The sequence below is a fragment of the Euphorbia lathyris genome, chromosome 1 (assembly GCF_963576675.1).
Source record: "Euphorbia lathyris chromosome 1, ddEupLath1.1, whole genome shotgun sequence".
Taxonomy (NCBI): Eukaryota; Viridiplantae; Streptophyta; class Magnoliopsida; order Malpighiales; family Euphorbiaceae; genus Euphorbia; species Euphorbia lathyris.
Window position 1 is genome coordinate 7,149,830 of NC_088910.1, and position 26,588 is coordinate 7,176,417.

At 34.5% G+C, this 26,588-nt stretch overlaps 2 protein-coding genes across 2 annotated transcripts; one reads left to right on the forward strand and one right to left on the reverse strand.

The window, feature by feature from the left end:
- The first annotated feature begins 277 nt into the window (after positions 1–277).
- On the forward strand, positions 278–3,915 carry LOC136220910 (cytochrome P450 726A27-like). Its single transcript, XM_066008753.1, has 2 exons — positions 278–1,188; positions 3,038–3,915. Exons 1-2 carry the CDS (start codon positions 316–318, stop codon positions 3,644–3,646), a joined length of 1,482 nt encoding a protein of 493 aa, XP_065864825.1. The 5' UTR covers positions 278–315; the 3' UTR covers positions 3,647–3,915.
- Positions 3,916–10,066: 6,151 nt separating this feature from the next.
- Positions 10,067–13,986, reverse strand: LOC136211244 (cytochrome P450 71D445-like). The gene is made up of 2 exons (XM_066002711.1): positions 13,023–13,986; positions 10,067–10,777 (listed from the first exon to the last, which is right to left on the reverse strand). The coding sequence occupies exons 1-2, from the start codon at positions 13,932–13,934 to the stop codon at positions 10,154–10,156; spliced, it is 1,536 nt and encodes a 511-aa protein (XP_065858783.1). The 5' UTR covers positions 13,935–13,986; the 3' UTR covers positions 10,067–10,153.
- Between the last annotated feature and the right edge of the window lie 12,602 nt (positions 13,987–26,588).

The window sequence follows — 26,588 nt, forward strand, 5'->3', positions numbered from 1 at the left end:
GAAGTTGTTTTTTTCCAAAGATTATATTTTGCTGATATATAAGAATAATTTTTTTTAAGATAAAAATGTCTTTAGTCGTAATCAGAACTTAACTGTGTAATTGTAATACTTTATTTTGTAAATAAAAAATACTACAGACTTTATTTGTAAACTTTTAAACCACATACCACTTTTAAACCACGTGCATTTTTTTGTTTTTTCGTACTTTTTCCTGCTTTAATTACTAAACAAAACAACAAACTAAGGTCTCACTCCATCAATATATACTTCCATACTTGAAATCAAGTCCTTCGCACATTCTACCAAAACCAAAAAATGGATCTACTTCTTCAAACCCCTCCTCTTCCCCTCCTCTTCACCTTCCTCCTCTTCATCTTCATGCTCTTAAAACTATGGAAGAAAACCGATCCCAACTCAGTCCCTCCACCAGGTCCAAGAAAATATCCCTTCATCGGAAACCTCCCTCAGTTAACCGGCGCACCAGTCCATCAACGCCTAGCAGAGTTATCCAAAACCTATGGCCCTGTCATGAGCATTCAACAAGGCCAAATCCCCGCCGTCGTAATTTCCTCAGTAGAAACCGCAAAAGAAGTCCTCAAAATCCAAGGCGAAGAGTTCGCCGGCCGGCCATCCACCATGGCTCTAGATATAACATTTTATGATGCTCAAGATATTGCATACACTGAATACGGCGATTATTGGCGACAAATGAGGAAAATCTCGACGCTAGAGTTTCTAAGTGCTAAAAGAGTAACTTCTTTTAAACCAGTTAGGGAAGAACAGATATCAAAATTCATCGGATCTCTTCGGTCTAATGGTGGATCTGCGACGAATCTGACGAAGACGGTGTATCGATTAACGAATTCGATTATTCAGATTACTGCGTTTGGGAAGAACTGTAAATCTAGGGAGAAATTGAATCTGGATAAGATTAGGGAGGCTGTTGTTGATGGAACTATTGCTGATTTGTTTCCGAGATTTAAGTTTATTGCGGATCTGAGTGGAGCTAAGGCGAGGATGATGAAAGAACATAAGGAGATTGATGTTGTACTTGATGAAATTTTGGAAGAACATAAAGCTAATAAGGCTACCATTGGAGAGAATCTTTTGCAGGTTCTTCTGGATTTTCAGAAAAATGGAGGCCTTCATGTTCCTTTGACAACTGCACAGATCAAAGCCAATATGCTGGTTAGTATATTCAATTATATCATCACCACTCCACTTTGTTTTTACCGTAAATAATTCATTAGTCCCACCTTTATAGCATGTTATAAGATTTATATCTTTTATCATCCTTAATGTTTTTTTTTTTGTCATTTTATCTATTTTCTTAGATTTTTAACGAAACAGATCTTAGTTTTCAGAACAGTGATAATATGATGAAAAATGGTAATGTTACTCTATTGTTTTCTGTCTGTTTATGTCGAATATAAGAACATAAGAATATTTCTAAAAGACTCTTAGCGCACTCTCTAAAAATAATATAAATAACTGACTCTTAGTGATTTAAGAGTGAATAAGGTATATCATTTCCAACAGTACTTTTTATGATCAATCCTTATTTATTATTTTATAATTAAAATTATTAATGATTGTTATATTTACCAATAGTGAAATGAGAGAGACTCTCTAATAATAAATTATTAATAAAAAATAAAGTTAGGAGACACTAAGAGGCGGAGAGATAGAGATGATGGAGAGCCTCCCAGTGATTTGATGAGCCACTAAGAGTCTGAGCTGATTTTTAGTTCTCTCTACTCAAATTTTAACTTAAGAATCAAACTAAAAGGCTATTTGAGATTCTATATTGTAATCCTGAATTGTAGAGCGAATAGAAATGATATTCTTAACAATTTGAATTCTTTCAACTTTTTCAATATAAAGTCAGTTTATTTATTGTTAGATTATGAGAGAAAGATTCCAAAATGGTGATTTGGAATTTTAGAAAACGTGTTTCCATAAAAAAATATGGTTCTAAAAACCTCTAATTCTTGAACTTTTTGATTTTGAGGAAATTTAGATATTGTTGGTGGTTAAGCGAAAGTAATAATTTAGAGATAGAAGGATCTGAAAATGACGATTTGGAATTTTTAAAAACGGGATTTTATGGAATTATGGTTTTAAATAATGTTAATTCTTCGAATTTTCTATTTGAGGTTGTTTACTTTTATAAATGACCATAATGTTAGTAAATGCAAATTTTAGTTACTTTTATATTAATAAATATAAAGTTGAGTGATATATATGTTAGATTTTGAAGTTAAGTGGTCAAATGTTAGTAAACATAAAGTTAAGTTGCCACCTGTGTAATATACCCTCTCACTTGCTTTAGTGCACAACAAAATTTGACTTTAAAACATTTTATATAGTTATAAGCATGGTGGAGTATGGACAGCTAATGATAATGGTTCCCTTTTTTTCTTTATTTTTCTTAGAATATTAATTGAAAAGTAAATTTATATAAAATAAAATCCGAAGTAAAAAAAATAATTATAATAATTTTATATTTTAATTAAAAACAAATTATGTGTATAAATATTATAATTTATGTTATGACTAAATCTATCAAGTATAAAATCATATTAGCATTGGAAAAACCGGTTTTGATATACGCAGCTCTAAATGTTATATATAAGTATTAAATATATAAAATATTTTTACTAATTTTCAATAATACACAGAAACACCAAATGATATTGAAATAAATCACAAAAAAAAAATATGCATTGAAATACTAAATCTGCATTGAAACACTAAATATTTAATGCTTATATACAGCTCTTAGAGCGGCACATATAAAAACCATAAAAAAAATAGAAATATAAAATTATTAATATTTTTTCAAATCTTTAGGAAGTTGTAGATAAAATCATGTGAAGCAAAAATATCGTATTCTCATTATGGTCACAGTTTTTTGTTTTCATTAGATGGATCCCTAACAGGGATTGAGAATCTTAGCCCTGTTGAAAATCCTAGCATTTCGTATTTCCTAAATGGTTCCTTACTTAAAATTTGGAAACTCGATTGGTTAATCTAGGAAATGTTTCTTTCTGGGAGCCATACATCTTCGAAAATTACAGAGTGGACAATGGCGGAGCTGATGCGGACACCGGAAACAATGAGAAAAGCACAAGAAGAGGTGAGGCGAATCTTCGGTGAAATTGGAAGGGTTGACGAATCAAGAATCCAAGAATGTAAATACTTGAGAAATGTTGTCAAAGAAGCTTTCAGATTACATCCTCCAGGACCATTGGTTGTAAGAGAATGCAGAGAGAAAACTAAAGTCAATGGGTATGAGATTCTTCCCGGCACTACAGTTTACATCAATGTTTGGGCGATCGGAAGAGATTCGACAGTTTGGACCGAGCCCGAAAAGTTCAACCCAGACAGATTTGAAGATAGTGAAATTGATTATAGAGGTGCACATATGGAATTAATACCATTTGGAGCTGGAAAAAGGATATGTCCAGGCGTGACATTGGCTATAGTTTACATTGAGCTTCTCTTGGCAAACTTATTATATCATTTTGATTGGAAATTTCCCGATGGAATCACACGAAAGACTCTTGATATGACGGAATTTTTTCGTGGTACCCTCAACAGAAAAGAAGACCTCTACTTGATTCCCATTCCATTTTCTCCTTAAGCCATTGGTGAAGATCCTATTCTGTTAAGTATGTACTTCTTGTGTTGGTTAGTCTCTGTGATGTTTTGGGTTTATTTCCTCTATATATATGTGTAGAAGAAAATGTATTAGTTGTTTTTCAAGCTGACTTTTGTTCATGAAAAATGAATAGTGGATGTCTAAATCAATAATAACATGTATGCCATTCATTTTTTGTGAATTAAATATGGTTGGCTCAATAAATAATTTATCTCATGAACTTATTAAAAAAATTGATTAGCGTTCTGGACTTTTAAAGTGTTCTTATAGAGCTTCAACTTGTTTAAAATGTAGTAATTTAATCACTCCTTGCAAATAAATAAGCTACATGGAAAATGTGTTTTTCATGCGCCTCGCAATATTACATAATTCACATTATAGATTAGAACATATTAAAAATGAAGTTCTTATTTGCTTTAATGTAAATTCTATCCGCTCCATTCATGATAAAGATTCATGACGATATTGATGATTTTAATCTTAAATCAACAAAGGATATTTTATTGACTAGCTAACTAGTAGGAGTTAATCCCAAATAGATTAGAAACCTTGATTTCAAGAGGAAATTTGTATTGATTGATAAAAATTTATTTCTCCCTCACAAAAAGAACCTTAAATACCTCTATACAATAGGTAAGAAACTATCCAAAAGCCCTTACTTACTAGGGTTACAAGATAGTATAAGATAATGAGGTAAATTTAGAGGAATTAAACTAGTGGTAAAATAGCAAATAACCCTAAATGGCAAGACAGTAAATATCGGGTGGTAAAATAGTAAAAAGTTGTGGCAGATTTGGCCAAGAATACGCAGAACTTGGTGGCTAAGGCAGTCCATACGGTGTGTGGTCTATCTGACATATCGTGTGGTCTATCTGACACATCGTGTGGCTTGTTTTGAACTATTTTCCTCCGTGAGCCTTGGGCTCAAACTTGTTGGTGAATATCTTCGACGAAATACCCCTTTATTTCCTACAAGGCATGTAATAAGGTGATACGTCTGGCTCCCACACGACGTGTGTAGGTCTAACATGTCATGTGGCTCGCCCTCTGTGAATTCTGCGTCCAGCTACTGGCTCACACAACTTGTGTGAGGAGATTCCCTCATCATTCTCCCATTCTTCGAAAGAGTTGTACTCAAATTCATCCTTAGTAAACTCGAGAGGACCATCCGGTTGGCATGGGCTAAGATCACGTACATTGAACGACGATGACATCTTACCTAGCCAATTCAAAAGAGAAATGTGGTAGGCATTGTCAGTGATCCTTTTGGTGACTTTGTAAGGGCCATACCTCATTAGCCGAAGTTTTTTACTTGGTGCGCTAGCGAGCTGCCCCTTGCTCAAATACACCATAACCTCATCCCCAACTACAAGCTAAATGTACCTCCGATGCACATCAACATTTGCCTTTAGTTTTTTGTTCCGCTCCTGAAGAGTTTCCTTCACCTATTAGTGGATTTGTTGATACTCATTGGCAGGCTTATGGACGGCCATGATACCATTTGGTGCTGAAAAAAATGATATGTCTAGATGTGACATTAGCCGTAGTTTACCTTGAGCTTCTCTTGGAAAACTTATTATATCATTTCGATTGGAAATTTCTTGATGGAATTACACAAAAGACTCTTGATATGACGGAATTTTTTTGTGGTACCCTTAACAGAAAAGAAGACCTTTACTTGGTTTCCATTCCATTTTCTCCTTAAGCCATGGGTGAAGTTCATATTCTCTCAAGTATGTACTTCTTGTTTTGATTAGTCTCTATGATATTTTGGGTTTATTTCCTCTATACATGTGTAGAAGAAATTGTACTAGATGTTTACAAGATGACTTGTTCATGCAAAATGAATAGTTAATGTCTAAATCAATAATAACATTTATGCCATTCATTTTTCATGAATTATATATTGTTGGCTTAAGCACCCTAATTTATCAAAAAGTTGATTGATCATCTGAACTTTTAAATTATCCCTAAAATCCTCTCTTCCAACTTGCTTAAAATGTAGTTACTTAATCACTCGGGTGAAAAAAAAAATCCAATATATATTACATCTAAGTTGAGAATGCATGTGTTAAACCGTTTGACTTCAACTTATGTGTATTGGTAAGATTCAAAAATAGTTTTTATTACCTTTCTATGCAAGTGTATGTTGGCTTGAAGTGTGTATATATAACATATAATCATCTTAATTACAACATTATGATATTCCATTAACAAATGGAGGTATCGACTCATCTATTACAATCTTTTAGGCAGATGGGAGAAATCTTTGCTTCAAAATTTTTCTAGAAGCCGAAAACTCCGAAAGGCTTTGAGATCTATGGTAATGCTCTTTTTGGTCAGTGACAACATATCTATCATTTTATCTGAGAAAAAAGTAACTAGATCTACTAGGAGAATGGAGAAGGTAAGTTTGTCTTTCTTGTTCCTGCTTGTTGAATTATTAATAGATTAACGCACAATTAATCAAGTCCAAGATTATAAAACATGAATCAAACATCATAATCGTATCAACAGAATGACGAACTATGAAGATTAATTTCACAGTATAAATACCTCTTGTAGGGTTCCCAAGTGAAAACTCTGATTTGCAATCACAAAAAAGAAATTTGCAAAATGAGAGAGAGGTTTTCTTAAATCTTAAATCCAATAACAACAGATTTGTCATTTTATCTAAGAAAAAAGTAACTAGATCTTCTTCATAGTCGTATCAACGTGTTCATCCTCGTAGTTTTGGTGTTTGTTTTGTTAGTGTTAATGTTTTTCTTTTCAATTGAAATACATTATATATGAAAATTGGATTGTAGCTATTTTCTTTAGCTCTATGAAATCTCTCCCGGATTTAGTTTGGTCCAAAACACTCTAGTATCATATGATAGAACCAATTAAACTAAAAGTTTAACATGGTAGTTACGATCCAATAATAGATCTTATATTAATGTCCGATAAAGGAAACATCCCATCACACAACAGGCCAAGACCTTCACCTTCTGTAAATATTCTTCATTTCTCTTTTTTATATTTACATTTGTTTCTTATCTCTTAGCTTCCAGGTAGGTTTGTTTTTATATATTTGTGCAATATTTGTTGTTTTGTTATTATAAAATTAATAAAAAGTTCTTAAATAATTTTAAATGTATATGCATTATTATAATATTCATATATTCACATGTTAAACATAAATTGTTTTAAAAATCATATAGAAAAAACAATACAGGCACTCCAAATAGTCAAAAAGTGGAAGCCGCGACCTTCATTATTATAATCTAGCCTAAAGTATAACAAGAAAATACACATGGCCACCTTCCCTATATATTTATAGTCTCAAGGGTTCAATCAAACAACAACATTAAGGTTGAAAAAGTTTAAATTTTATTTCACAAAAACTTTACTCACTTTCACATGATTCTCTAATGTGAAATTGAGTGTAATTGACTGAAACTCATGTAAAATTAATTAAAACTATAATGAAATTTTAATTCTAAGGTTTTTATCAAATTATAGATGAGGTTAAACAAGTTTAAATTCACTTTCACGTGAATTTCATTCATGTGAAATTTGGTGGAATTGATTAAAACTCATATAAAACGGATTAAAACTATTTTTAAACATTAATCCAAAGTTTCATCAAATTATAATTGAGTTTCAACGTGTTGAGTTACAATTTCACACTATTTTACTTACATTAAGTCCAACGTTTAATTTGTATTTCAATAGGTTTGAATGTCATTTCATACAAATTTTACTCACTTTGAAACTATTTTACTGGCGTGAAATTGGTTTAAACTCATACGAAGCTTCTTAAAACAATTGTGAAACATTTTAATGTTTCACATTATAGTTTAGTTTGAAAATGTTTAATACTATATATGTTACATAGCCACATAGGTAATAATAGAAAAAAAGGTAACTCGTAGAATCAAAATTGAGAATGTAAATTAAAACATGCAAGAGCCCGTTCGACTTAAAAACTTAAGTTCATTGGCAATACCAAAAAATAGATTTTATTATAACCCCTAACATATTTTTATATGCATGTGTTTAAGTTGAAGCGTGTACACTATGGAATCATTTTTTTTTTAACTCAAATTTCATTAAGAAGCCTCAATGGGGCAAGTTGAACACATTACTGACGAAATATAACTTGGTAAATTATCAAAGTAAACAGGACAAGATGAAAAATGAGAGGACTGCTCAAACGCGTGAGACATCTTGTTAGGTTGCCTTCGAACTAAGAAGACAGAGTAATTGTCATTGTTATATATGTAACACCCTGGTCCAATACCATGAAGATATTGTCCGCTTTGGCCCAAATCCAACACATTGGGCCTCACGGCTTTAAAACGCATCTGCATGTATTGGATTCACATCTTACTAATAAGCCCCAATCACTCCCTCTCCATTTCCGATGTGGGATTCAGTTCATTCCTCTCCCCATTGCCATCCCTTAGGGCCGTTCCTTGCTCAGGCCTTCTACCCCGGCGCCACCCACTCCGGACCAGGTCGTTACAGGCCCACCAGCTTCTGCCTGGTTCGTCCCCGAACCACACATCGTACGTGAAGAGTCGGCTCTGATACCAATTGTAACACCCTGGTCCAATACCATGTAGATATTGTCCGCTTTGGCCCAAATCCAACACATTGGGCCTCACGGCTTTAAAACGCGTCTCCATGTATTGGATTCACATCTTACTAATAAGCCCCAATCACTCCCTCTCCATTTCCGATGTGGGATTCAGTTCATTCCTGTCCCCATCGCCATCCCTTAGGGCCGCTCTGATACCAATTGTAATACCCTGGTTCAATACCATGTAGATATTATCCACTTTGGTCCAAATCCAATATATTGGGCCTCACGGCTTTAAAACGTGTCTGCATGTATTGGATTCACATCTTACTAATAAGCCCCAATCACTCCCTCTCCATTTCCGATGTGGGATTCAGTTCATTCCTGTCCCCATCGTCATCCCTTAGGGCCACTCCTTGCTCATGCCTTCTACCCCAGCGCCATCCACTCCGGACCGGGTCGTTATAGGCCCACCAGCTTCCGTCTGGTTCGTCCCCGAACCACACATCGTACGTGGAGAGTCGGCTCTGATACCAATTGTAACACCCTGGTCCAATACCATGTAGATATTGTCCTCTTTGGCCCAAATCCAACACATTGGGCCTCACGGCTTTAAAACGCGTCTGCATGTATTGGATTCACATCTTACTAATAAGCCCTAATCACTCCCTCTCCATTTCTGATGTGGGATTCAGTTCATTCCTGTCCCCATCGCCATCTCTTAGGGCCGTTCCTTGCTCAGGCCTTCTACCCCGGCGCCACCCACTCCGGACCGGATCGTTACAATATATCTCCGACCTCAGATATCGCCTCACATGATTGGTTAATTGCATCAATTTCAAAAGTGACATCATTCAAGTCCGGACTCATCACCGTTTTTGCTATGTAGAATCATTTTAATTACCGTATAATGAAGCATTTGGACCATCCAAAAAACCCAAGGCTCCCGAAGCGGTCCCTGTCGAACTAGAAGGCCCAAGGCTCTCAAAAAGGTCCCCATTATTACTTAGGAACCCTTCCAAGAGCTTAACCGGGCCGAGGCAAGGCGGGGTTTAGCTGTAATTAATTTAAAAGCTTCAGCCAATATCTATAAATAAGAACAACCAGATCGAAACCTCGGAATGTATTCAAGGACCGCTCCCAGCACATAATCTAGGAGACAATCATTGTTCAAATCCTAATAACTCATCACCATATATTGATATTCTATTATTAACAATATCGATATTTGAACCATCAATGACAATACAGGCTAGAAATCCTCTAGAGTTGAAATCCTCTAGAGTTGGTGGAGTTATAGGCATCTCAACCATTAATTACAAAATAAATGGATGAGATTTGATAGATCAATAAATCACTAATTAAATATTAAAATTTATCAATTAAATCCCATCCATTAATGTTGCAATTAATGGTTGAAATTACAACTCCACCAACTCGAGAGGCTTTTCAACTCTAGAGGATCCCTACACGACAATTAGCCTAAGGAGTTAAGATATCACGTTAAAGAGTCAATTGACCCAAAGGCTTAAACCTATATGTAAAAGCTAAGAATAGTTTTTAGGGTTAATTAAAAAAAAAAACTTATGTGGACTGATTTGCAGATGAATGACAATGGTTTTTTTGTTGCCAAAACGATCACTGTGCTTGTCAACATTTGAAATTTTTCATTTTTGTAGTTGTTAACAGGAAATTATATCAATTTTACGAATATCAAGAAAAACAGTGCTCGTTTTGACAACAAAAAATCTAGTCATTTATATATAAATCAGTAACTATATGATTTTTTTAATCAACCATAGTTTTTATTATTATCTGTGACAAAACACGCAAAAATTAATTCCTAGTAACATAATTTAACAAATAAAAAACCTTCCATAATAACTCCTACAATTTTATTACTCAAACATGCACAATTTTTACTAATTGGATGAACTTGAATGAAGATATGGAATAGGAACAATACAAAGATCAAATTTCCTTCTAGTACTAACTCCAACCTCTTCACTCATATAAAGATCTTCAAACTCCAACCCATCAACAACTTTCCAATCAAAATGAAACAACAACTTAGCAAGTGGAAGCTCAACATTAGCTAACCCAAACACAATTCCAGGACAACTTCTTCTTCCAGAACCAAATGGTACAAATTCAAGATTATTCCCTCTAAAATCAACCAAACTATCAACAAATCTTTCTGGTTTAAATTCCTCAGGATCATCCCAATACTTTGAATCTCTTCCCATAGCCCATCCATTGATAATGATTTTAGAATTTGCAGGAATATCATATCCATTAATCACACATTTCTCTCTGCATTCTCTTGCTAATAATGGTCCAGGTGGATGGAGTCTTAAACTTTCTTTGATTACTAGTTTTAGATAGGTTAATTCTTGTAAATCTGATTCGTTTATGTGTTGTTTTGATTTGAATTTGTTTCTTATTTCTGATTGGGTTTTTTCTATTGATTTGGGTTTTTTTATCAGTTCAGACATTGCCCATTCTATTGTTGCAGCTGAAGCATCTACACCAGCAAGAAACATGTCCTGTAAATAAAATATGCATAGGCTTGTTAGATTTTATAAAACTAAACAATTATGAATTTATTTTTAACTCATATTAATCAATTTTCAACGAGAATGTAATGAACAAATTAAAATGCGTATTTATATAACCAATTAAGGTTGATTTGACGTCAGTTGTTTAATTTATGTCTCGAGTTTAAATTCTATTAAGTAATTAATTAGGTATATCTACTGAAAACGTTTTTAATTGAAAGGCTGGCAATCAGAGAGTGCAGATTACAGGTATTCCAGTTAGACTGACACCCCGATATATCTACTGAAAAGGTGTATATAGGAAAAGTAAAAAAGAAAAAACAAATGGCATTTCCGGTTTTGATTTGGGAGTCGTGGAACTTTTGTTGTGACAAATTATTATTACTTGTGGTTTTCAATTTTAATAAAAAAGACAAATGTTACAGTTAAAATTGATGACATGAGCAAGATGATTTTTATCAAATCAATCATTTTCTTGTGGAATTTATTCAAAACAATATATTACAAGATAAGAGAATTTTTTAATATAATGACAAATATAAAACTAATTATTCGTCAAAAATTTATAAAATTTTCAATTTTAATAAAAAAGATGAATATTACGGTTTTGATAACATGGGCAAGCCGATTTTTATCAAATCAATCTTTCTTTCATGGAATTTATTCAAAACATTATATCCAAGATAAGAGATAATTTTTAATATAATTCCAAACATAAAACCAATTATTTATCTAAAATTTATAAAATTTTAGATTTTAATAAAAAGGACAAATGTTACGGTTAAGCAAGATGATTTTTATCAAATCAATCTTTCTCTGGTATAATTTATTCAAAATAAAATATCGCAAGATAAGTATTTTTTTTAATATAATTGTAAATATAAAGCCGATTATTTGTCTAAAATTTATAAAATCGATTTTAACGAAAAGGACAAACGTTATTGTTAAAATTGATGATATTAGCTTGAGCATTTTTACCAAATCAATTGTGGAATTTATTTAAAATAAAATATTGCAAAATAAGTTAATTTTTAATATAATTGGAAACATAAAACCAATTTTTTGTTGTCTAAAATTTATAAAATTTTCTAATAAAAGAATAACTACTTGAAGTAGTCTGCTTGCTGAAACAGTTAAATGGAATGTCTAGATTCTGTAAAGTGTGATCTGATAGAAAAAATGCCATTTATTTAAGGGTAAATTACATCCATGGTTCTTAAATTTTATATTTACTTTCATTATAACCCCTCAAGTTTCAACTATGGTATTATGGTCTCTATACTTTGCACTTTACTAGCTAGTATAATACCTTTTACTATTGACGAAGTCAAAATGAGTAAGCACAATCTCAAATTAGAAACTTCTACTATACATCGGGTGTAATATACCCAATCAATTAAAAAAATGTTGTATACCAATTAATTAGAGATGATTGATGTTAAAAAATAAATATGTAGAAGTGTTACTATTTGATTTGACGGATGTATTGACCTATGGTATAATAAAATATTTCTCCTCAATTATAAATAATCAAGAATTGAAATCTTTTAGAACTACATTTTTCGTGAATCACCATTATCGATTTTTCAAATCATTATTTTAACAAGAAGTAACCTTTGTTAAACAACCATTTCCATAATCTCTATAATTAAGGGTTGCATGCAATTGGATTTATTTTAATCAATGTTAAAAAATAATAAAAAAAAAAATGTGTAATTAAGCTTCTGAACTTTTCCTGTTTTAAGGGTCAAGTCTCTAATGAATTATTTTTCCATATTAAACCATTGATCATTGATTTTGTTATGGAATTGGCTTTATTAAACTTTTCCACCGAGTTTGGGAGAGGAGAAGATCGATCGGCGATTCTAATGTTAAAAATCACATAATGGGAGAGGAGAAGACCGAGTTTGGAAGAACTACTGGAAATTAATTTCAATAATTTCTTGTTACTTTTTACTCTCTATCTATCATAGTCAATAAACCCTTAATTTTATTTGTCTATGTCAATAAGCCGAATGGCCCTAACGATGCGTGCCGTCCAAACTCGACGAAAACATTAACAGAATCAATGATCAAGAGTTCAATATAGAAAAATAATTGATCATGGGTTTAATCCTTAAAACAGATAAAGTTTAAGGGTTTAATTGTGCTTTTTACCAAAATAAAAAAATAAAAAAATCAATGTAAATTCGCAAACCAAAAATTTATAAGATTAAAAAAAATAGATACTAACCAAGATGAGAGCTTTGATGGAGTCATCACTTAAAGGTATTTCAAGATCCCCATTATCTTGGAGATTCAAAAGAACATCTACAAGATCTTCTTCATCTTCATCTTCATCTTCATCATTACAATTCTTTCTAGAAGCTCTATGTTCATCAAGTATACTCTCAAAGATCCCATCAAGTTGTTTCTGAAGTTTATCAACTCTAATCCTTGTCATACTAAACATCTCCATCCATTTCATAGAAGGATAAGCATCACCAATACTAAACCCCCTCCCTAATTCCATCATTATCTTCTCTAAACATGTAATAAACACATCTTCCCCTTTTAATATCTTCCCGAGAGCCGCTCTCGAAGTCATTCGATACGTTAAAGACGTGATCACCCGACTAAAATTGATAACCGAATTAGCACTCGATGAAATTGATTCGATGAGCTTCGTTGTTTCTTCCTCCCTGATTGATCGGAATGACATAACGCGTTTCACCGCGAGCAATTCCGTCGTTGAAATCTTTCGTAGTTGTCGCCAATAGTCTCCGTACGGAGCAAAAGTGACGTCTTTGTAGCCATAAGTAACACTTTTAGCGGCACTCATTTGTGGCCTTTGAGCAAAGATGGAATCATGTGTTTTGAGGAATTGTTTAGCGATTTCCGGAGATGAAATGACGATATTTGTAAATTCGCCGAGCTGAAGATGCATAATTGGGCCGTGTTTTTCGGCTAAATCTCTCATTTTTTGGTGCGGTAAACCTCCGATTAAATGGTGCATACTTCCTAATAGTGGTAGTCTCCATGGACCTGGGGGAAGGTTTGGGGTTGAATGTTTTGTTTTGATTTTCTTCAATGTTAGAATAAGGAAGAAGAGGGTTAAAATTGAGATTATTGCTAATTCTGAAGAGGGAAATTGGAATTGTAGCATTATGATAATTGATTGGGATTGGAAGATTTTGATAATGGATTAGTTTGATTGATTTGGTGATGAAAATGAGATAATATTTATACTAATCAAATCCCTAAAATAATAAACAATTAAAAGATTCTTTTCAAAACAATACAGCTAAACTGCTGAAATATTATTCTAATCACCAGTAATTAAACGTTAATGTAAAATATTATTCTTCTAATTACATTATTCTTCTAATTGTTTCTATCGTTATGGTAAAATTGAACAATTTTATACCTACTTTAGGAGTAAAATTGTTTATTACAAGTTATGTTGAAAGTATTTCTACACTAAGAAGTCAAATTTAATCAGCTAGCCTAGTGAGAATAAGATAAATAGCCTTTGTTTTCTTTAAAAAAAACTAAAACAATTATCCCATTTCTATGTTCAAGAGATCTCTATTTTAGTTTTATGCGTAAATTAGTATTTTTAATTTGAAATTTCAAACTGATTTGAGGGCTTTAATCACCCAATCAAATTGAAAAGATATATGGTTTCTGTGAGATAAACCTAATTCTTCTATGTACTTTTTGGGGTTAGTTAGGCACGGTTTACATAGTATCAAAGCTATGGTTCAATGTTGGGATCTCCGTTAATATTAGCGACAGGTACCAAATTAATAGTGTATCATCCTATATTGCTAAATTAGAAAGCTATATAACTCCTTAAATATGCGAGATAATACTAACCTTTTAATGTAGCTTTTAGAATTAAAAAAAAAATTAAAAAATCACACATAAGTACTTTTAGAATTAAACCAACTGTAAATAAATATCTGAAATCCATTTTGAAGTAAGTTGATTAATTATATTGTTTAAGTCAAATTTAGGTATCAGATTTAAATAAATTAGAATAGAATTGCATTGATAGTCTCGTTTCTAATGCTTATATTATATAAATATGAAATAACACTTCAGATCTTGTTGATACGAATATTTTTTATTTAAGAAGTTGATACGAATATCTTTAGCTCTGAAAGGATGATTTTTTTGTTTAAATTTATATATCTGAGAAATATTATTAATGTTGATTTATTAGTATAAAATTTTAAAAAAAAAGTTGTAATCATTGTTAAAATAATTTAATTTAATATGTATGAGCCAGTCCAGTTCACCGATACACATGGAAGATTAATATAATTAAGTATGATCTACTAACAAAATGATACATAATTACCCATAGCTTCGGAGGTGCTTTTTATCAGAATTTCTGGAATATGGTTGGCTCAGACGTTTGCAAAATGGTTCAAGCTTTTCTCGATCATGGTTTTATCTTTCCTGGGCTGAATTCCAATCTGATGGCAGTGATTCCTAAATTTGCTGAAGCGGACAAAATTGAGACATTTAGACCGATAGTAATGAGCAATTTCGGCTTTAAAATCATCGCAAAAATTCTTGGAGATCGGTTGGCAGGCATCGCAACTCGAATTATCTCGTGCAATCAATTTGGGTTTCTTTGTAGAGACAAATAGAAGAGAATTCACTTGACTCAATCATCTGAGCTTTATTAATAAATACCAAAGGCTTATATAGCCATACAGAAAACTGAAACAGAGAAAAAATAGGAACCAAATACACAACGTGATTTGGGTAACAGCAAAACAGAAAATTCAAAATCAAATTATCCTAAACAATAGGATCTTATTCTAACAAACAAATCCTAACTCAAACCAACTACTTTCAACAATCCATCTCTTGAACTTATTGCTTCTAAAACAATCAGTTCATATCTGGAACTATACTAACTCCAAGTTCTTGACGAAATCTTTGAAATTCTTCCAGCTTCAACGGTTTTGTCATCAGGTCTGCGACTTGATTTCGGGTTCCACAATGAATTAAATTAATAACCCCTTCTTTGGTGAGATCTCTGAGGAAGTGAAATCGTACATCTATGTGTTTAGATCGACCATGTAACACTGCATTCTTTGAAAGCTTAATAGTAGAACTATTATCACATTGCACCACAGTGCTTCCTTCTTGTGAGTGATCAAGTTCTTTCAACACTCTTCTCATCCAAATTGCTTGACATGCACAAGCTGCTGCTGCCACAAATTCAGCCTCAGTTGTTGATAGAGTAACAATGGGTTGCTTCCTTGATGACCAGGCTACTGCACCTTTACTTATCAAAAAGGCATAGCCAGATGTGCTTTTCCGATCATCCACATCACCTGCATAATCACTGTCTGTGAAAGCCACTAAATTATCATCTCCTCCTTTCTTGTATAGGATTCCATAATTCATGGTTCCCTTTACATATCTCAAAACTCTCTTTGCTGCTAGTAGATGTAACTCAGTTGGATTAGACATAAAGCGACTAATCAAACTTACAACATACATAAGATCCGGCCGTGTTGCTGTGAGATACATCAAACTTCCGACAATTTGTTTGTACAACGTTTCATCAACTTTGATTCCCTTCTCATCCCTGCATAATTTGTGACCTGGAACTATTGGATTGCAGGCTGAATTACACTCCTTCATACAAAAACGATCTAATATTTCAGCTGCATATTTTCTTTGACATATAAAAATGCCATTTGTTCTTTGCAGCACTTCAATCCCAAGGAAAAATCTCATTTTCCCTAAATCAGTCATATCAAATTCCCTTTTCATGGAGCATTTAAACTCACACAGCATATTTTCATCATTACTAGTGAACAACAGGTCATCAACATAAATACTCACAATGAGAATTTTACCTTTGTTCCTTTTGATGAATAAAGTCTCTTCACTATGACTTTTCTGAAACCCCTCCTTGATGAAGTAAGACTCAATTCGACTAAACCAAGCTCTTGGGGCCTGTTTTAGTCCGTAAAGAGCTTTGCATAGCCTGTAGACCTTCTGCTCGCTTCCTTTCTTTTCATATCCCAAGGGTTGCTCCACGTAAACCTCTTCACTTAACTCTCCATGTAGAAAGGCAGATTTGACATCTAGTTGATAGAGTTTCCAGCCTTTATTTGCAGCAAGTGCTATGATTAGCCTGACAGTGTCCATTCTAGATACAGGTGCAAAAACCTCTGTATAATCTACTCCATGTTGCTGCGAGTATCCCTTAACAACCAGCCGCACTTTGTATTTATCAACCTCTCCAAGCTCATTGAGTTTAGTCTTAAAGAGCCATTTTACTCCTATTTTTTTCGCTCCAGCTGGTAAATCGACTAACTCCCAAGTATGATTTCTCTCAATGGACTTAATTTCATCATCCATAGCCAAACACCACTTTGAACTTTTTACTGCTTCATTGAAATTCAATGGATCTGAAGATATATTAAATGCCAAATTCATCTCCTCTTCTTCAGATAAATCTTCTCCTGCAACATAATCTTTCATCCACGAGGGAGGACGTTGATTTCTTTTTACCCCTTCTTCATTGTTTGTGCTGGTAGGGACATGTTCAGCTTCAATGACTTCTTCAATTTCAGTGTCGTCTGCTTCAGCTCCTTCAGTTTCACTTTCAGTGTCGTCTGCTTCAGCTCCTTCAATTTCACTTTCAGATTCTCCTGCTCCAGCCTCCTCTTCTTCTGTATTTTCTCCATATTCCTCCTCCACATGTTCGTTGTCATTCCATTCTATATCCATCAACATCTCATTTTCATAACTTGCATCCCAATCCCATCGTTTATTTTCTTCAAAAATTACATTTTGGCTCACAATAATTTTATTGGCAATGGGATCAAACAATCTGTACCCTTTGGATTCATCGCTCACACCAAGAAGCACACAACTAACACTTTTGTTGTCGAGCTTTGTTCTCTTAACATCAGGTGTATGGACATGTGCCACACATCCGAATACTCGAAAATGTCTTACCGAAGGCTTTTCACCACTCCAAGCCTCTTTTGGCGTTTGGTTTTTCACAGATATCGTAGGCGAACGATTCAATACATACACCGCCCATCTAACTGCCTCAGCCCAGAAACTTTTTGGCAATCTTTGCTCTGACAACATTGATCTAACAAGATTCATCACAGTTCGATTTTTGCGTTCAACCACTCCATTTTGTTGCGGAGTGTAAGCTGTGGTTAGCTGCCTTTTTATCCCATTCTGCTGGCAATACTCATTGAATTCTAGAGAATTAAATTCTCCTCCTCTATCTGTACGCAAACACTTAACAGGCAAACTGGTTTCCTTTTCCATAAGAGTTTTGAAACATTTAAAGAAATAAAATGTTTCTGATTTTTCTGACAGAAAATATATCTATGCTTTTCTCGAATAATCATCAATAAGGCATAATATGTACCTCTTGTTGCTATTTGAAACTGGAGTAATAGGACCGCATATGTCAGCGTGGATTAGTTGAAGTTTTTGATTTGCTCTCCATGTACTCTCCTTAGGAATGGAATCACGATGTTGTTTACCCTTTATGCAGTTAATACACACCACTGCAGAATCTGGAAATTCAGGAAGGTCTTTAACCATTTCCTTTGTCTGCAGTATCTTCAAGCCTTTGCAACTGAGATGAGCATATCTACTATGCCATAGTTCATTGATATTTGGTGCAGTAGCATTGAAACATGATTGACTTTGGGTTTGAACAAACAATACGAACATTCTATTTGCTGTCATCTTCGTTTGAATAATCAAACCTCTGCGAGGATGATAAATTCGGCACATCCCTGATTGAATTAGGACAGCCAAACCTCGTTCTTGCAATTGGCCCAAACTCAAGAGATTATTCTTAAGTTCATGTATCTAAAACACATCAGTGATCACATAAGCTATTCCATTCAACATCAACTTCACATTTCCCTTTCCAAGCACTTGCATTTCAGTGTTATTCCCAAGCCTTACAATATGTCTGAACGAATCATCCATCTCACTGAAATTGAACTTTTCTCCACACATGTGATTTGAGCATCCCGCATCAAGGAACCACGCCTCATCTCTCTTGGGTTTGTTCATCTCCACGTATGACATCAACAAGATCTCTTCTTTGTCATCAACCTCAGCATAATTCGCCTCCTTGTCCCATGAAGGGCACTTATATTGAAAGTGCCCAAGATCATGACATTTGTAACACTCAACTGTGGCTCGATTAAAGCCATGTCTTCCCCTTCCTCTACCTCGTCCTCTGAAGGTGCCTCTGCCTCGTCCTCTAGTGGAAAAATTTCCAGCTGAACTTACTTTCAAAGCATGTTCCTCACCATTTTTCTTTCAAAATTTTTGTTCATGTACGATCAAAGAGCTTTGCAACTCATCAACCGATAGAGAATCGATATCCTTCGACTCTTCAATGGAACAAACAATGTAATTAAATTGTTCTGTTAAAGAGCGAAGAATTTTTTCGACTACTTTAACATCAGCCACGTCTTCTCCATAATTTCGCATATTATTAGTGACTGTCATCACTCTTGAAAAATAGTCAGAGACAGTCTCTCCAACTTTCATCTCCAAAACTTCAAAGTCCCGTCGAAGTGCTTGAAGTTGTGCACGTTTTACTCTTTCATTCCCTTGGAACTTCTTCTTCATTGACTCCCAAATTTGTTTGGATGTATCCTTTTGAAGGATAGTCTTCAGGATTGATTTGTCAATGGACTGAAAGAGAGAATTTTTTACCTCTAAATCTTTCAGTTTGAGCTCATCTAACGTCTTTTTCTGTGCAGCAGTAGTCCCCTCTTCATTTTCAGCATCACACCCATTTTCAATGAGATTCCAGTACTCCTTTGATCTTAGGAAATTCTCCATCAGCATGCTCCAGTGATCATAATCTCCATCAAACCTAGGAATGTTGGCTTGAACAAAGCTAGCATTTGCTTCTGTTGCCATCTCTCAATGTTTCACACACAGGTGTTTCACTCAAATGTGTTTTCACTCTCCTTACGTTAGGATACTGCAGTTCCTAACCTCACACACTCAATTTTCAACGATCAGGCCCTGGTTAGGCTCTGATACCAATTGTAGAGACAAATAGAAGAGAATGCACTTGACTCAATCATCTGAGCTTTATTAATAAATACCAAAGGCTTATATAGCCATACAGAAAACTGAAACAGAGAAAAAATAGGAACCAAATACACAACGTGATTTGGGTAACAACAAAACAGAAAATTCAAAATCAAATTATCCTAAACAATAGGATCTTATTCTAACAAACAAATCCTAACTCAAACCAACTACTTTCAACATTCTTAAGGGTCGCAGTGTGCACCAATGTATTATTGTTGCAACAGAAGGGATCAATATACTCGACATACGCGGGTTTGGAGGGCACATGGCTATAAAGGTCGATATCAGGAAGGCCTTTGATGCCCTAGACTGGAATTTTCTGCTGTTTTAGAAGCTTTTGACTTCTCACTGACTTTCAGGGATTGGATTCTCAATATTTTAGCATCATCTCGTATCTCTGTTATGTTGAGTGGAGTCGCAAAAGGGTATTTTGGATGTTCTCGTGGTGTCAAATAGGGGGACCCGCACTCACCAATTCTATTTGGTATTGCAGAAGACTTTTTTTTTCTAGATGGCTAGCAAAGCTTGAAAATGATGGTGTATACTCGTCATGTACTATTCTGGAGGTAATGCTTTCCCTTACCATTCGTTACGATGATGATATGTTGCTTTTCGGCAAGGCATCATTGCGTAATATGTTTGCCCTTAAAGAGCTCTGTCAGTTTTATGGTAGCATTTGGGTTAGGTGGGGTAAATCATCTATGCATTTTGGCCGACATGTTACAAGATTACGTGCAGCTCGCCTTGCTTACTGTTTCGGGATCCGTTTGGATAATTTACCTTTTAATTACCTGGGTGTCCCGCTTTTCAAAGGAGCTCCCTGTACTCGGTTCTTAAACAATATGGCCGACAAGTTTTTATGACAATTTAGTAAATGGGTCGACTAAACGTTATCGAATCTGCAATTACTGGATCCCTAGTCCATTCATTCCTAATTTACACAAAACATTATAAATGCAAAAAAAAAATGAAAACACAAAAAATGTGAATAACACAAATGTTAAAAAATAAAAAAATAAACGCGAAAAACATGAACAAACGAAAAAAAACAAAACAAAACAAAAAAAAAGCAAAAACGTGAATAACACGATAAATACAAAAATGTGAAAAAAACGTGAAAACACGGCTACACAAAAACGTTAAAAACGCGATAAACATGAAAAAAACTAAAAAACAAAAAGGTGAGAAAACGCAAAAAAAGAAAAATACGAAACGTGAAAAAACGTTAATAAAAAGAAAATGTGAGCAATCACGAAAAACACGAAAACCCAAAAAACGTAAAAATATGAAAAATGCAAAAACGTGAACAACACGAAAATATACAAAAACGTGAAAAACACGACAACGCAAAAATTTGATAAACGTAAAAAACACAAAAACAAAGAAAAGGTGAGAAATGAAAAAAAAACACAAAAACATGAAAAAATCGAAAAAAACATGACAAATGACAAAATACAAATACGGGAAAACACATGAAAACCCGGAAAAATGAAAAATGCAAAAATGCAAAAAAAAAATATGATAAACATGAAAATGCGAAAAATGAAAAAAAAAACGAAAAGGTGAGAAAACAAAAAAAAATGAAAACCCAAAAATGTGAATAACACAAAAATACAAAAATATTAAAAGAACGACAATACAAATGTGACAAAACGTGAAAAACACAATAAATATGAAAATGCGAAAAACGCAAAAAAAAACACGAAAATGCAAAAAATCGAAACACATGAAAAAACATAAAAAAATACGAAAAACGGACAAAAAAAGCGTGAAAAACATGAAAAACACGATAAACATGAAAATGCGAACGTAAAAACACGATAATGTGCGAAAACACAAAACACGAAGGGAAAAACCCGAAAAAGAAAACGCAAAATAACACAATAACGTGAATAACACGAAAACATGACAAAACACAGAAAATATGAAAATATGAACAAACGTTATAAACGTAGTTTTTCACATTTTTTCGTTTTTTAACGTTTAAAATGTTTTTCACAATTTTGTGTTTTTAACGTATTTTTTTCACGTTTTCGTGTTTTTCGCTTTTTACATATTTTTGTGTTTTTCCACTTTTCATATTTTTCTGTTTCTAACATTTTTTTACTTATCGTGATTTTTGGATATTTCCACTTTTTGTGTTTTCATGCTTTCATATTTTTAACAATTTTCACATTTTTTATTTGCGTTTTTGTCAGGTTTACTGTTTTCCATATTTTTTAACGATTTCATGTTTTTAACGTTTTTTCGTGTGCTTCATGTTTCCTATTTTTCTGTTTTTTTATATATTTTTAAAAATATTAAATATTTGAATAATTTATAGTAATAATTAAAATTTTAAAAGAAATAAAAAATTTCATTAGAGGGCAATGTTGTCTTTTGGATAAATTTTTTTTATCTATTCCATTCTATTTTCTTCCACTAACCAAATATAGGAATAGTTATTCCTAAAAATATCTATTCCATTTTCTACTATTCCATTCCTTTGGAATAGTCATTCTATTCTATTCCGCAAATCCAACGACACCTAAGAGTAGTAACAAAACTTAAATGGGCTTGAATACATTTATGGGGCGTTTGGTATTTTATGGGGATAGGGATAAGGATAAAGGTTGAGATAAGGATAAAGATAAATGGTTGGGATAAGGATAAAATACGAAAGTCCCGAATTATTATTCGATGTTTGGTACGTGGGATAGGAATTGGGATAAAATAATACATTTTACTATTTTAACCTTAGTTAAACTACATAACATTAATTTGAGGGATACGATGGACTTTTCCATCCTATTAAAATTGCAGGAGCTTATCCCATCTCCTTATACCACTCCCCTCCTGGGTATAGGATTTGAGGGATAAGAGGTTTATCCCTCATCTGTCTCACTCTTCTATCTCACAAACAAACACGGGAAAACTTATCTCGTATTTTTTATCCCTATCCCTTCTCATATATCCCTCCTAACAAACACCCTGTTAAGACATATACCGAAAAAATGTGAAATGTGAAATTAGTTTAAAGAAATCAAGTATTGTGGAAACAAATGAGAAATGAGAAATGTGGAATTAGTTTGAAGGTTTTAGATAAAACTAATAATCTATTAACAAGGTAGTTAGTGAGATAAAGACCCAAATGGTCCAAATGTATAAGATGCATTAATCGCCTATAGCCTCAAACGTATTCAAACCATCTGATTAAACTTGAAAATAAAAAAATTTAAATTTTGATGTGGATCCTGACCCAATTCTAACATGGATTTGGCCCAATTTTCATCTACATTTTATTTATCTATGAGTGAAGAGATGCAAAATGACATTAGTTTGAAAATTTTAATTATTTATTAATAAAAGTTCTAATTTGTCTTACTTTTCTTTTCAATTCTTATTTAATAATTTGATTTACATTCTAATTTTTTTTTTTTTTTGTAGAAACAGGGAAAACAAACAACAAACAAAAGTTAACTCGGGATCAGCCTAGGAAGGCTAACCCCAATCCTATCCTTAAAAAGAAGAGACGAAAGAAAACTGGGGGATAAAAAAGGGTAGAAACACCTAACAACCCCTCATGCCCAGCCACCGCCAAGCGATCCGCAACCCGGTTCTGCTCCCTGTAGATGTAGCTGAAATTTAAGAGCTCGAAGGAAGGACGAAGCCTTAAAATAGCTTTGATAAGATTTTGGCTGTTAAGATTATGGCAAGCTTGATACCTGAGAGAATACCCCAAAGCTCCACCAAAAAAGAAGAACCCATCCCCAGGTTCTGGGTAAACCCAAACAACCAGGCGCCACTCGCATCACGAAGAACTCCACCGGCAGCAATCTTGCCATTACTAAGGCAGGAGCCATCCGTATTTAACTTCACCACCCCTTCTCTTGGCTTGCTCCAACCAATGAGGTGGACCTCTCTTCTCTGGGTAGACCTGGCAAGGGGATCCCCTTTGAAGCTCTCAGTAATAATAGAGAGTTTTTTAGAGAAGAAATCAAATAAGTCATAAATAAAGACAGTTCTATTAGAAAAAATCTCCTCATTCCTCTACTTCCAAATTTGGTGACAGATGATAGCATACTTCCAAATTTGGTGACAGATGATAGCAAAGAAAATGTCACCATGCTCCATGTTAGCCAATAATTTCCCACTTGCACCATCAGAGAACCAGTCATCTTCAGAGTAGGTCATGAAGGAAGGAAGAATATGGTGAGGAAGAATTTTCTTCCACACCTCTTTACTTTTAGAACAATCCCTTAGAGCATGGCACAAAGTTTCAACATGGCCTCTGCATCTACTGCAAGCTCCTAAATCCCCCAAGTGCCGTCTGTGTCTATCCGAATTAGTAAGCAACTTGTTCTTGGCTCCAAACCAAAGGAAACTCCTAATACGGTAAGGGATTTTAAGAGCCCAAATGGATTTCCAAGTATCCGAGAGGGGATCAGTCCGGTTAGGGGTAAAAGCTTCAAAGGCTAATTTGCAAGAATAGACACCATTGTTAGTCAGGGCCCAATAATGCCTATCATTGTCTTCCTCATGATTACTAATCTTAACTCCTCTAATTCTAAGAAGAGTCTCCAGGTTAAAGAAGGTATTAAAGTTTGACCAGATCCAGTTTCCCTCAGAGTCCACCACATTGGCAATTCTCCAATGACGGATGTTATTAGGCGGGGGGGAGCTACACACCTCAATTAGAGGTTTGTCACCAATCCAAGTATCATACCAGAAACTGATGGATTTACCATTACCCACCTCTAGACCCACCCCCGAGCAGAACTCTGTAAAAACATCGCTAAGCCCTTTCCAGAGGAAGGAACAGTTGGCAACTCTCTCTTTAGGGCCACCACAGAGAAGATGAACCCACAGAGAGGATGGACATTGCCACATTCTCTAGAGAAGTTTCATTAAAAGGACTTTATTGTTGTCATTAGCTTTTCTGATACCAAGACCCCCCTTGCTTTTCGGTTGGCAAACCTCCTTCTAAGGGACCAAGTGAATCTTTTTCCCTTCTCCAGACTCTCCCCAAAGGAAACGCCGCTTAATTTTGTCAAGCTCGTTGAGAACTGGCTCAGGAAATCTACAGGCTTGCATGATATGATTAGGAGCCGCGCAATTGACATACTGGATTAAAGTAAGACGGCCTGCTAGGGACAGAGAATTATTTTTCCAACTAGTACACAAACCACTAGTTTTGTCCAAAGTTTCTTTCAAGGAAGCTTTTGAGACTCTGTCACTATGGAGAGGGATCCCAAGATAATTCCCCAAAGACTGCGTAAGGGGAATTCTAGAAAGATTGCTTAGCCTTCTACACATGCCTTTGTCCATGTTCTTAGAGAAAAGCATTCGAGATTTTTGGATATTAATCTTCTGGCCAGAGGCAGTACAGAAACAATTAAGGATATCCATCACCACACCAATTTGCTCCTCATTCCCTTCCACGAAGAGCATCACATCATCAGCGAAGAATAGATGGGTAATATGGGGGGCAATATTTGTTGATGGAAACAGGATGGAGACTCCCTTTGCTAACAGCTTCTTGGATCAGGTGAGACAATCTTTCCATAGCAATAACAAAAAGAAAGGGGCTCATAGGATCTCCTTGACGAATTCCCCTAGAGGGAGAGAACTCCTCAGACATATCACCATTGATCAAGACCTGGAAAACAGGAGAGGAAATGCAATCCTCAATCAAATTCCTCCAGTTATCCGAAATACCAGCTTTTTTCAAACTATCCAGAAGAAAACTCCAGTTTAAACGATCGTAAGCTTTCTCCAGATCAAGTTTGAGAGCCACGATCCCTTTCCTACCTTTCTTCATTTTCATGGAATGGACCATCTCTTGGGCAATGACTACATTTTCCATCAATTGTCTGCCAGGAACAAAACTCCCTTGATTCTGGCTTATAATCTCCGGAAGGATTCTCCGGATTCTACTAGCCACAATTTTAGTGATAGCTTTATATAACACATTGCACAGACTGATCGGCCCCATCTGAAGAAAGGAGGAAGGCTTATCAACTTTCGGGATAAGAACCATGAGGGTTTTATTAACCAGCCTAATATCGTTGGACCCACCAAAAACACCTAAAATAAAACTGTAAATGCCCTCATTCACAGTATCCCAGTGTTTATGGTCAAAACTAGCAGGAATACCATCGATCCTAGGAGCCTTAGTAGCTCCAATACTGGAGAAGACAAGATCAATTTCTTTCTGGTCGATAGGATGGAAGGCTTCTTTAATAGCATCCTCCTCCAACCTGGGGAAGGAAATCCCAGAGTGGGCACTATTCAGGTCCACCTCTTCCTCTTTAAAGAGGTTTTTTATAGAAATCAAGGGCAAGGCGGCGAATAACTTCTTCCTCAAAGGCCCAATTACCATTGGAATCTTTGATAGCATCGATCCTGTTCCTCTGCCTCCTAATAATCGTTGAGAGGTGGAAAAACCCGGTGTTCCGGTCTCCGTCCTTAATCCAAGCCTTCCTAGATTTCTGGAACCAAAGAAGCTCTTCCTGTCTAAGCACAGCTTCCAACTCATTTTGGAGAGATCTAAGCTGACAATTTAGACTATGATCGAAGCGGTTCTCCAAATAATGTTGAATGCCTTCCATTCTTCTTAAAAGTTTATTTTTTCTTCTGATAATATGGCCAAAGATGTTTTTATTCCATCCCACCACATTCCTCATGAACCCCTCAGCAGCAAGGA

What these genes read in the sequence shown, in the direction of transcription:
- LOC136220910 (XM_066008753.1), top strand. Translation starts at nt 316, where the DNA reads ATGGATCTACTTCTTCAAACCCCTCCTCTTCCCCTCCTCTTCACCTTC. An exon ending in AGATCAAAGCCAATATGCTG is followed by an intron (nt 1,189 to 3,037) that starts GTTAGTATATTC and finishes TGGTTAATCTAG; the next exon opens with GAAATGTTTCTTTCTGGGAG.
- LOC136211244 (XM_066002711.1), bottom strand. Translation starts at nt 13,934, where the DNA reads ATGCTACAATTCCAATTTCCCTCTTCAGAATTAGCAATAATCTCAATT. An exon ending in CCATCAAAGCTCTCATCTTG is followed by an intron (nt 10,778 to 13,022) that starts GTTAGTATCTAT and finishes TTTTATTTACAG; the next exon opens with GACATGTTTCTTGCTGGTGT.